At 35.6% G+C, this 13,742-nt stretch overlaps 1 protein-coding gene across 7 annotated transcripts in view; it reads right to left on the bottom strand.

Annotated features, from left to right (window-relative positions):
- Positions 1-13,742, bottom strand: part of LOC106879945 (uncharacterized) — a 93,318-nt gene that overhangs the window by 66,492 nt on the left and 13,084 nt on the right. For all 7 annotated transcript variants that reach the window (XR_008267053.1, XR_008267054.1, XR_008267052.1 and 4 more), the window contains exon 2: positions 8,743-8,822. Coding sequence is in view for 4 of the 7 variants with exons in the window: in XM_052978143.1 (XP_052834103.1) it covers positions 8,743-8,796 (54 nt within the window). In the remaining 3 variants the exon portion in view is untranslated. The remainder of the gene's footprint in view (positions 1-8,742; positions 8,823-13,742) is intronic.

Here is a 13,742-nt window from a genome sequence, read left to right as displayed (position 1 = left end):
ATATATATAATTAAACCAAATTGTTTAAAACAAGCAAATAGATTGCATGTGTGAATGCATGTATGTAACAATGGGATTACATGGGGGGGGGGTCATCTGAATGAATAGAAAACAAACAGGAACACAAATAGATAAAAAAAAAAAAGGGAATGGGGCAATTTCAAACAAAAACAGTAAGCAGTTGGTGGTAAAGAGCTGTGTATGTGAATATCATCACTCGCAGTATTAACTACACTCCAACGTTGAATAACATCTGAAAAAAGAATTAAAAATTACTTGAACTTCAGTCACTGTATTTATTATTATCATTATTATCATCATTATCATTATTAATTAGTCTACAACAGTGAAGATGGCCAAGAGAACACAGAAGATTAAAATGCACTTTTAGTATCTTTTTAATTTTATCCGTTTCAAATTCCTTACCAGAGTCAGGTTTAACTATCATCTTTGTATAGAATGAGAAGGGGAGAATTAACAAATTATATGGTTAAGAGATATATACTAATGGTTCCCAAACTTTTACAAGCTGCTTCCTCCTTAGCACCCGAGACACATTCCTAGAGAACATCCACTCCCACACTGACAACCACAGACACAGCAAATTCAACAACTGTTTTTCACAAATAAAATAACCTAATTAACCCATTATTTTGTTGTTGTTACATCCATCGCCCCCTTTTGGCCACCCCCATTATCACTCCACTTTTCTTCAACTCAACCCACTCCAATCTGTTCACTACCCCCAGGGGCGGGGAAGTACCATCCACTTTGGGAACCACTGATGTCTACTTAATTACTAACTCAATGAAAGACTGTAACAGCAGTTCATCAACCTGCTATAAATAACAGCTAAATATCCCAAAACACACCCTGCCATCTTTCAAAAATGGGGAAGAATATAGATGTAGTCCTCAACAGACAAGGTATACAAAAACAAAACAAAAAAGAGTGGGTGATCGTGAGGGAACACTGGGATAAATTCAAGTATATTTAAGTTGTTCGCTTTATAACTATGTAGCTTTAGGTTTGCTTCCACAGCAACTATCTCCTGCAAAGCCCAAAGTCTAATGAGTAAAATCTAGTAAAAGGGAAACTGTATGGAAGTCTGTCAAAGAGACAGTTTCTTGCCACCTGGCTCTTTGGTACTTGTAACACTGTCCAATATTTTGCATGCATTCATGCCAGATCTCCAGTTTGATAACTTCCTTCCTCCCATCAGTTTTTGAGGCCTTGAAAAGGGCTACTGGTACTGTCCTTCCGGATCTTTTTTAAAACGGGGGCCACATTTTTCATTAACGAAACACTTTGAAACTTGGAACACTGGTAGAATGTGTCATATAAAACATCTTTTTCTCTTAGTCTTCTTAAAAAAAAAAGAAATCCATAAATTATTCCATGTTAAAGTTGTCGTATTTCTGTAATTTCAATCAATCACTGACGTCCATTCAGCCGATATACATTAAGTGCCGACTACATAAACAAACGATTCTGAAACAATTAACCCTAACCCTAACTCTAGGGTTAGGGTTAGGGTTAAAGCAAATTTAAAATGAAAAAAGCAAATAAAACGAAGGTATGGAGATTAAATACGCTTTACATCGCTTAATCAGCCAAGGAGTAAATGTAAACAACTGAATACTTGTCAGTGATTGGTTGAAATTATCGAAGTAAGACAATTTTTTACATGAAATAAATTTGAATACAAAAATATTTTTCTGTTCTATAACACAAAATAGATAAGTATACGAAGTTTGAAAGTCTTTCAGTACCAAAAACACTACGTAAAACATTAATGAAAAATGTGGCCCCCGTTTTAAAAAAGATCCGCCCTTCCTCCCATGAACAATTCCCTTCTTCTCATCAATCTTGAAAGCCCTCTTAGCCATAATAAAATATATAAAAAAAAGACTGGCTTCCATTAAAACTTACTCGACATCCAACCCAGCAAAATCATACAACAAACAAACGAAATTAATTCTTTGCAGTATTTTATATCCCACTTGGAAGTTCCAACACTGATACAGTTAAGATTTTATTTTTTTTCTCCTTCTAAGGGTCAACAATATAAGTTCATTACATCCCTGAAAAACAATGTATGTTTGAGAGATTATTCTTTTACTGGTTTCAGTCACTGGACTGTGGCCATGTTGAAGTGACACCCTCAAGGGTTTAGTTTACCCCCCATCACGCCTACCACATGTGACTACAGGTTTCTGTATATTTACATGGCAAGCCCTGGATTATGATGGTGGTGGGAGCTAGGTAGAAGAGGGCGAGTGAAGGAGGGAAAAAAAGTTGTTGGTTAGAAAAAGTTGTGTATGTGTACACACACTATCTAGGTTACATACATTATGTTGACATACTCTATGTATAATCATGTTAATGTAACTTCAGAAACACCAACAATTATATCATTTTGCTCCTTCCATAGCATTTAAAAAATTTTTTTTTTTTTTTTTTATAATAAACAGATTACAATTCAACAAGAGTCATTGTGTGATCACTCAACTTGCCAGAAATAGCAGACATAGTTGTAGATATACAAAAATGAATGGGATATCACAGTTAGAATGCCATTCACCAACATTACTACTAATTCATGCTGATCTGGGACTAAACAACACTATCTCGGGTTAGATTCCATTGAAAACAATTTAATCCTTTTGATGTTAACCTACACACAACTGCCCTTTGTTCTATAAATTCCTTATTTAAAAGTGATCTAAAATTGTCTATCAAAATTTCAATACCAGTTTAACAATGGCATAGTCTACTAAATTTGTCATTAGTTCCAAAATTAATTGAAACAAAGGTTGTTTTTCAACAGAAATGTGTTAACAAAAGGGTTACAAAGATCTCACAAGCAACTCAACAATTTAAAATGATCTGGATATTAATGCACATACATATATTATTTCTCTCTCTTTCTCTCTCATATATATATATATATAAATGTATGTATGTATGTAAAAGATTCATAAACATAAACCCAATGCAGTTTAAAACAAAAAAAATCCCCATTGTCCTCCTGCATTTGTAACAGAGGCTGGAATATTCTGAAATACACACAAATAGTAACTGTTATGCATTTATTATTTTGTATTGAAAACTAAGCTGTAATATATGTGAAAATGAATTTAGCTGCTGTTTGCTTTTCCATGATAAGTTCTAATTTTAAGCTATCTAGAGAAAATATGAAAATGTATGGCCTACTAGTTTGGGTGTTGAACTCGCAATCATTAGGTTAAGAGTTCAATTCTTGGAAAGATGGTGCATTGTGTACTTAACAAAGACACTTCATTACACACTATTATACTCAGCTGATAATGAGTACCAGTGGCACCAAGGACTTAATCCTGTGAAGGCCTAGTGTCCTGTTTGAGGGAAAGTCTTATACACTCAACCTAAACACAGTAAACTTGAATAAGTTCCAACTTTATGGGTCTATAGGGCTCAAGGCAGATAAAATAGGAAAATAAAGTGGGCTTAGTATAATGGGTGAAGATGCATGGCTCAGTGGTTAGAGTGTCAGGCTCACAATCATGAGGTAGTGAGTTCAATTCATGGACTGGGCTGTGTTCTCGAGCAAGACATTTTATTTCACATTGCTCTTGTTCATTCAGCTGTAGAAATGAGTTGCGACATCACTGGTGCCAAGCTGTATCAGCCTTTACCGCTCCCTTGGATAACATCGGTTAAGGCAAAATGACTCCCACTAACTTTGAATAAGGCAATTCATAACAAGCAAGTAAAGCAGACATAAAATGACAATAATGCTATACATATAACAATGTTGATGTAAAGAAGGACACGTGTGTGTGTGTGTGTGTGTGTGTGTGTGTGTGTGTGTGTGTGTGTATGAGAGAGAGGGGGGAAACTGAGACAGAGAAACAAACAGAAGAGAAGGTTTCCATTATTCTACATTTGTGTGTTCAAATTGCAGGTACAGTCAAAATGTCTAACATAGCAAAACAATGTCATGAAAATTTATTAATTTACGCACACACAAGATATATTGATAAATAGTTAAAGTGAAATAACTTTAGCCAATAGCTGTGGATGTTACAAATTTATCTTTTACATGTTCCTAACCAAATGCTGAGGTGTAACCATTTCTTTTTTTTTTTTTTTTTTTTTTGGTGTTATTTAGTTTAAATATTTATTGGTATTATGAGAGTAGACAAATACAGAAGAGAATGCAGATAGGATAGTTGACGAGCTAGTTAGATAACTATCATATCTACATTTTCTTTTGATAGACAGGTAAGCACACAGGTGAGTCTACAGATATGTCAACAGATAGAGACATACATTAATAAATACACAAGTAGATATGTAGCTGAACTGAACTGAAAAGAAAGGAAAATAATCTCAATTGGTAAATAACTGAGCTTTGGTGTTGGGTGGGCAGCGAAAACTGTGTGTGTGTGTGTGTGTGTGTGTGTGTGTCTATACAAATATACAAATAAGTTTTATCAATTTAATTCAGCTTTTATTTCCTTAAACTAAAAAGTACATAATATCTGTCAAAATATTAAAAGAAGGAAAATAATCAATACCTTTTAAGTCTATTTCAGTTATATTTTAAAGTACAGTTTTGATTAAAGGGCAGGATATCAGAACAACTTTTTGAAATTCTTTGCTTGTACAATAACATATTTTCAAATATAGACTTGCACTGTAGAATTTTCACAGATCCTGCTAGTATTCATTAATTAATAGACAAGCTGTATACAGTTAAAATGTAACTGCAGTCATTTGAATATTTAATTAAGGTGTGTCTATATTTAAACAAAGACAGGTTTCAGGCCTGTGTGTATGTACATGTGCATGGTCCAAAGACTAAAATCATACACAAAACACTTCCACATTAGCCTTTGTTCACTAAATTTCATGCACATGATATTTGTCAGCCTGAGGCTATAGAAGATATTCACCTACTTGGACACTAAACTCCACTTGCGAAGACCTGTTGAGGCAAGTGAAATCGAAATCGAGTTAAATTTGACGACTGGCACCCATGCCAACATCGTCTCCTTCATTAGACACGAAACTCAGCTTGCGAAGACTTATTGGGGCAAGCGAAAGCGAAATTGTGATGTCACCTGTGCCCAGCATCACCTTTCTGGCACTTGTGCCCGCGGCATGTGTAAGGACTTTCGAGCGAGGTTGTTGCCAGTGCCCCTGGACTGGCTCTTGTGCGGGTGGCACATAAAATACACCATTTTGAGTGTGGCCGTTGCCAGTACCGCCTGACTGGCCTTCGTGCGGGTGACACGTAAAAGCACCCACTACACTCTCTGAGTGGTTGGCATTAGGAAGGGCATCCAGCTGTAGAAACTCTGCCAAATCAGATTGGAGCCTGGTGTTGCCATCCAGTTTCACCAGTCCTCAGTCAAATCATCTAACCCATGCTAGCATGGAAAGCGGACGTTAAACGATGATGATGATGAGGCTATAGAAGATATTCACCTACAATGCAACAGAGGAATCTACCTGTGTCAGAAACCATTTATGTTCATCCAGAAAAACAATCATTTAGCTGAATCCACTCAAACAACATAACGAACTACAAGTATACATGTTAAGAGACCTAAGTATACATTATGGTGTCTGGCTCTAAAAGGCACAAAAAAAGATAAGCAATAATGTATATAAATTTAGTTAACCTTATGGTTGAGTGATCAGGGTGGAACAAATCAGACAATGGTATGATGGCACATGTCTTGGATCCCAACTGTTTGCTATCACACATAAATTCACTGAATTCTCAAAAACCATGGCCACTCATCAGTTAACCCAATCCATTACATGGTTCTCTGACTAGCTAGAAGTAGCAACCAAATTTCCTTTACATCTCACCCACACTCTTGTTGTGAAAGTGCATGACCCAGTGGTTAAGGTATTGCACTCATGATCATAAGATTGTGGTTCAATTCTCGAATAATGCATTGTGTTCTTGAGCAAAGCACTTCATTTCATGTTGCTCCAGTCCACTCAGTTGTAAATGAGTTCCAGTAATAGCTGGGAAGTTGACTCTACAACAAACCAGTGTCCCATTCAGTGGGAGAGTTTAGTAATTTCAAACACCTTTTTACATTATGGAAACCTGGTTAAACTCCAGCCCTATGGGTCCTAGGACTCATGACAGACCTACCTCACACTCTCATTAAAAATTAGTCTCATCATCTGATCAGTCAAGGCAGACCTTGAAGATAAATATAACTATAACCACCATATGCTCGGAGAAGATTTCTATAGAGTACACAACCTGCTAAAAATAACATTTCTAGCAGGTCATGGATGCTCTGTATGGCCTGCAAGTATGCCACCAACTTTTGAGAGAAGTCAGAAATATCAGAACATTTAGAAAACTTGTCCAAATGCCCCACATACATTAGAGCAGGGGTTTCCAACCTGTGGTCCACAAAAGTAGTACTGGGGGTCCGTGAACATGTTAAGCTGACGGACCTTTTAATATCCTGGGGTCCATGGGAAAACTCATTTAAATAAAAGGGGTCCTTGATAGTGAAAAGGTGGGGAACCACTACATTAGAGCATGCATATTCCTTTATAGCTAAATGCAATGGGTGTGCACATCTGATTTAAAACAATTGTAATACAGTAATTAATAGTGACAGAAGCAGTATTAATGCCAAAAGGCAATTTTGATATCCAACTTTATGTGGATATTTTGTTAGAACACCAAATACTGCATTGTTTACCCTGAGAAGACTTCTCTTGGACACCTGGTGCATAAAAGCACTTATATTTATATCATTGGCAGACAAGAATCATCTGTTACACACATCAGAACTGCCAGATCATGTGATTTCAGCCTACCTAGTCTCTTCAGCAGTGGTTTGTATAACAGCTGAATCTCAGTGTCAACTATAGAACTTCAGTATTTTTTTAGGCACTGACATTGCCAAAGGCCAACAGGCTTATTAGAAAGAAAAATAGTGACACAAGCAGTATTAATACCAAAGGGGAATCTTTATATTTATATAACAAAAGCTGATAGTGTGCCGTAACACTTTCAGAATATTATCCAGAGTACTAGGGATAAAAAAAAAGAAGCTCTTTAGGTGTTCAACTGCATACATATTTTAATTATTTCTATCTCAATGTATTTAGAGCACTATTATGACATTAATGTTCATATCAATGATATAATATTGAGTATAGTAAGAGATTTTATACATACATACATACATACACACACACAAACAGATATTTAATATTTTCAGTAAGCACGAACATCTAGAATCTGAGAATTGAAATGTGAAATACTAATACATGGCTATTGCTCAGAGGATAGCAATCAACAGAGGTAACATTGGAGTGGAAGAGGGAGCTAGTGAGGAAAACTATTATTCTCAGATATTGATTTTTTTTTTTTATCAACAAATATTCAAACAGGACCAAAGTATTTCAAAGTTTTGGCAAATTAATAGAGGAAGTTGGTAAATATAAAGACATTTAGACAGTTATAACTAGTGTATATGTATGTATGGATCTTGTAGGTTCAACTAAGACACTAAGTACATCCTACTATCATACACAAACAACTTCAAGTGTGACTGAACATTTTTAAAGAATTCCTAGTTCAAATGGTATGCTAGCCTAGTGTACTGCAGGTTTATTAGTCAAAGAATGTCTACAGATCGTGTTCCAACACCAACAGTATTCACTGCAAAGATACCCTAATATTCAACAATTAAGTTTCTAAGACATCTCAACGCTTCTAAAAGCAAACTTCGTTTGTTTATTTATGTTTGTCGTAATTTGAATTTAACATATGAGAGCGTCTCATAAAGCGAGATTTATATAGCTTAAATTTGCAGAGGAATTTGTAGTGGGTAGTTTAGCTTAATCGGTCAAAGCATCGTGACACGTAATCACGGGGATGCGAGTTCATGTCCACAGCTAGCCATCTATACTTTTCTCTGCAAAATAGGGGTAGTTTATCCTGTTCAGGCTATATTATTAGCATTATTCTGCGATTGAGAATTTAAAAAATCACTTCTTTAACTTTCTAAGACATCTCAACGCTTCTAAAAGCAAACTTCGTTTGTTTATTTACGTTTGTCGTAATTTGAATTTAAGTTTATCTAATTGTAAACAAGTACCCTAAGGAGGTACAGTTCACAGCTGTAAACAACAGCAGATTATTATTGGGTAACAAGCAACTGTGTTATTTTGTAATTTACTACAGCTGGGCTGAAATCCACCCAGAATGAGGTGACAGAGACCAATGAATAATTGAGCCAAGGGAGTCATCACAAGATCTCTCAACAAAAACACTATCAACACATGCTAAATAAAGGGACCTCAAAGTTAGTGGGGCAGAGGGAAACTATAAAATGAATAGGCTTAAGTTACTAGTTGCACATCATAAAACCGAGATATTTGGACCAGTAAATCATTAAAATGTTAAGTAGTGCAGAACATTCAATACTGACCCTACCAACTTCCACCCAACCCTCACCACCATCTGATAAGAAGGTCGAATTTTAATTTTTCAATGACAAACTTCATGGGTGTGCATGTGTATGTATACGTTATAGGCTGGGTAGGTAGATTTTGGAGCACACATTTACTTAATAAAAAAATAAAATTGTGACATTATTTGAAAGGATATCCTGTTGTTTAAGTAGTTTTAAGTTTCTGCCATCAAGCTGTATGCTTTAACATATAACGTTACTTTGATATTATTATTATTATTATTATGCTTACTTCTTTCCTATAAGGAGCTTCCAGCATAGCTTCAACATCAAAATCGTCGGCCATCACTGCTTATTGCAATATTTTTCAAGCTGAAATAGAAAAGAAAAAACAGAAATTAGTTAAGATTTCTAACAATAAAGTTGGCATATGAGACAGAAAGAGGTGAGAGGGGTGGGGAGAAAGAAGATGGGGAGCAATGGCAGAATTATAAGATTTCTAACTAAATTGTTTTCCCCAAAATTAATCACCATCACCTAATACTGACTCTACTTCTATGAAGTAAAATTCCAATTTTAAAGTGAACTGAAAATTTCATGTTAATTTCTGTTCAAATAGAAATATTTTAGCCATATGACAGTTTCCAAATCCTTCTATTACATATCATAAACTTTTTGACACCTTGGTTTTAAGATATAAAGTTCCTGTTTTTAAAGTGATACAAATTAAAGAAAAATACACCTTCCAAAATTTCATGTTAAAATATGTTCCAAACACCAACTTAATAATGACAAGGTTATTTTACTGAATTCCTTATTTTCAACATTAAGTAAAATAAAAGCTATGTTATTCAATAGAAATATTAAAAAAGAAAGTTGAATCCTATTTCAGTCATTTTATTCGCCTCATTTATAATTATTTTTAAATTCAAATTATTGGATGGGTGGGTCTACAATTACAACAACCTTTGGCACAATTCAAGCTAGTCACTTTGCAGTATTTCGTTCAGACAGAGTTCAAAATTCATTGGAACACACACACACAAAAGAAATTAGATGTGCTGGTAACAGACATGTAATATATATATGACAGCTGGCCAATACAGAAAAAAAAAAGGGGGGGGGGGACAAAAGCAAAGAGGAAAACCAAAGAAGTGGGGAAAGCTGACTGACTTAAAGATGCTGAACTCCACAAAGGAGGTCAGAAAAGACAGCAACAAGTGGAGAGATGCCTTACTTGGAGAAGACTAGTCCAACCCAACATAAAACAGACATCAAATGATACTAATGGCAGGCAAAATTTCATTAGCAAAATAAGTGTTAATAATCATAACCATAATCACAACCACATGGTTTCAGGTGTTTCTATTGCAGTGTGAAGAGGGGCCTTCTGTTTTGCCTGAGACTGACCAATGCCTTATAAGAACTTGTAGGTAGAAAATGTAGAAAGTCCACTGTGCATGTTAACCGACTGTCTTGAAAATGTCTGCATAAAAACAAACCACTGTTTTTGCAATCAGCCACAAAAACATATCCAACCACAGAAATGTTTGTTGTTAGGGATGGTAAGGGGAAAAGCTGTATAATAAAACTACTAAGTTTCATTTAATACCACCTTGCTTGAGACTACAGCTAGTCCCTTTAACTTTTTTGATTCCAACTCACCTGAGCCTAACCCTGCTTCTAAAATACAAACTTCCTGGTTTAAAGTAATCTAAATTTAAACCATCAAAATGTCATGTTATATATCAGCATGAACATATGCTACAAATACCAGCTTTAATAATTGAATCCAAAGCAGTGTATTTAAACATAAATAATAAAACTTTCCTAAGGTTAAATTAATGATGATGAACTACAGAAACAACAGCAACAGCTAAAAAATAAGCTGTTGGCAAAACTGGTGTCATCTGGCAATGAACTTCTCCATATTCATGGGATTTTACAGGAAAACAAACCCTACAGATATGTAAACATCTACTGTTGCCAACAATAAATTTTGTGGAAAAAGTAATCAATATTACAACGATTTAAAAATAAATTGTCAATTAAAAGTGGTTAACTTCGCAGCCATGAGGTTTCCCATTCAATCTCTCTGTACTTTGGAGTGTCTTCTCTCAAGGGTTCAAATCCTTGTGCTGACATTTAGTACCCAGAAACTGTACAGAAGCCTGTCATGTTTGTGCATAACTTCAGAGAATAGCAGAATTAAGTAGTTAATAACAATTAATAAAATGGGTACAAACAAAAAATATAGGAATTGCCATAAATCAAGTAAAACACTTAAAATTGTGATATCCGAACATGAACACAAATCAATGACTGAAACTAATAAAAGAACAAAAAGAGTACCAGTGGTCAAGTACCAAAAAAGAGTACCAGTGGTCAAAAAGAGTACCAATAGGGCAATAGTCTATAGTAGCCAAGGAGTTTAACCTACTGTGTACCAACTCAGACACGATAGCACACTTATGGGCCAGAGACTTGAGTATATCCATTAGTGACTGAATGTCAGTCAATCAAGTAACCCTTCTCTGAAGGCAGTCCAGAAATGTCTGTGTGCATAGCAGTAGCACTGTCCGAAATGTGTGAACAGGACACCATTGTGAGCCTCACTTGAACCTTGTAGAATGTTAGCATCTGTTGGAAGTCAAAATATTTTCTAATCCTCAAGAGAAAGGCCAGTCTTTGGGATGCAGTCCTGTGATAAGGATGTGCTTTTACCACAAGAAATCCTCAAATATAGTGAAACCTAGCTTTTGGACCAACTGCAAACTCATATTTAGTGGTGGTGTGATGTGATGGAGTTTTAATATGAGTAGTGCTTGAGCTGTTTCGTTGTTAGAATCAGGTTAGCAAAGCTCCAGTGAAAGATATTTTCAAGATCTCCATTTATGGAATCAATGTAAATTTGGTTTGATATGTCAAGGCTGTATGTGGATAAGACATGGCAGGGTAAAATTGGAAAGAAACGGTTACATTAACTGTGTGAGAATGGGAATTGTTGGATACAGTAGCAAGTCATTGATATATAGAAAGAAAAGAATAGGAACAAAATTAAACCCTGGGGAATACAACAACAACACTACTACTTTCACAAAACTTATCTGAAGTAAGAGCTCACTAGTGAGTGACATACAATAAGGTCACCAGTGGATCTGGTTCTGAAGAAAATCATACCAGAGGTCACTGAGGAGTGAGGGCTTCAAGGTTTTGGTAGGCAGAAACTGGAAAAAGCTAGTTATGTGTATATGTTGTCATTACCCTGTCTCAACTTCACTAAAGACTTATAAATGAGTACGGGTGGAGTACAAGCGATGTCTGTTTCCAATCTTCCATGAAAATATACCTGGCCATGGAGAAATACTGCCTCACTTGGAAAGAACTAAGGTGCGGCAATAACAAGAGCTATAGAAAGTTTACCTCAGTAAATTCTGTCCAACCCATCTGAGCATGGAAATGCAAACAAAAACAATGATGATAATTTGAAGTCATCACAGAAAGGAGACATTTTCTCTCTCTTTCAATACTCAACTTTATTATTCACTAACCAAGAATAAAGAAAACAAAAACTTTGTATGCAACATATTCAATAAAGTCAGCGTGCCAGATGAAATGAAGCTGCAGTTTAAGCCAACCCTCCTAATCTACATATATCAAGGTCAAAATCCCACTTTATACATCAATAAACTACACACAAACTGGCAAATAGTCATAAATTTCTTCTCTATCTACAAAAACACCCATTAACAATGTTGAAGTTGTAATAAACAATATTTTAGACAAATATTATGTTTTTGAAGCATAGGTGAAATGAAATGGCTTCAATTATCAATCGATATCACGCTGTGTAAGGAAGTTTCACCACTACCCCATCCTTAACGTAAACCATTTAATTACAATTGAGCCCTCTATGTGGTCCTATGTCTTACTCCATCTGGGTTGTCAAGCAACTCACCTACATAAAAATACTAATTGGAAAGAAACATTAAAATTTAAATAATGAAAGCAGAAAAACATTTCAAATCTCATTAAAAAGCTGTCCCTCATCCCGAACAAAAGAACCTCTACATGATTTATCAATCCGCATGAAATAGCAGCCAAATCTCCTTCAAATGTAACCCTACCATATTAAAAGGTTGCATTGGATAATGTAACAAAGTGTATTGTGTCTGAAAAAGCAATGGGGTGATCATAGCTGGATATTCTTTTTTGTTATTCTTCACTCCTAAAAGGATAATCTCTAGGTGGTTTATCAAACTACTAGAAATCACAGCCAAATTCCCTCAAATGTAATTGTATAATATTAAAAGAGGAAGGTCACATTGTGTAATGCAATGAGTTGTACTATATCTGAAAAATAGATGGCTCTGTGATCAAGGCTGACAAAGAGCTACTTTAATCCTTTGGCATTTAAACCAGCCATATGAGGGCAAAATATTTTACCTGTTTTATGTTCAAAATGGATAGATTCACCATCTTACACATACCTTACAATGTCATTCTCAAAATAAATAATCACATCATCGAAATCTTGAAGCTACAAGATAATACATTATTTATTCATTTGACACAGTAATCTAAAAGCTAAATGTTTAAATTAATATACAAGTAACATTAAAACCTTAACAAAAGATGACAAACACCACCTCATACGGTAGTGAACATTTGTCTTGTTTCAATAAAACTAATCCAATCCGGTTATTGAAATTATTCATTTAGCTATGTAGCTATACAGTTCACACATGAATAAACTATATGTCGGCACAAAAAAAATGTCCCCTACTCCTCACACAATCAAAGATTCCTTTGCCTATTTCACATATTTCCAATAATATGAATGCTTTATATACTTGTCCCATATATCTCAATGATTTTTAAAAAATAATCTAGTTTACAACGTCGAAAGACTTATCAGCTTACAAAGACTTATTGGGGCAAGCGAGTAGCAAAATCGGGATGGCGCCCAGCGTTGCCTTTCTGGCACTTGTGCCCGTGACATGTGTAGGGATTTTCGAGTGAGATCGTTGCCAGTGCCCCTGGACTGGCTCTTGTGCGGGTGGCACATAAAATACACCATTTTGAGCGTGGCCATTGCCAGTACCGCCTGACTGGCCTTCGTGCAGGTGACACGTAAAAGCACCCACTACACTCTCTGAGTGGTTGGCGTTAGGAAGGGCATCCAGCTGTAGAAACTCTGCCAAATCAGATTGGAGGCTATGTTACCATCCGGTTTCACCAGTCCTCAGTCAAATCGTCCAACCCATGCTAGCATGGAAAGCGGACGTTAAA

This window comes from Octopus bimaculoides, chromosome 30 (genome assembly GCF_001194135.2).
Source record: "Octopus bimaculoides isolate UCB-OBI-ISO-001 chromosome 30, ASM119413v2, whole genome shotgun sequence".
Taxonomy (NCBI): Eukaryota; Metazoa; Mollusca; class Cephalopoda; order Octopoda; family Octopodidae; genus Octopus; species Octopus bimaculoides.
The sequence above is the reverse complement of the archived record's forward strand: the minus strand, read 5'-3'. Positions and strand labels throughout refer to the sequence as shown.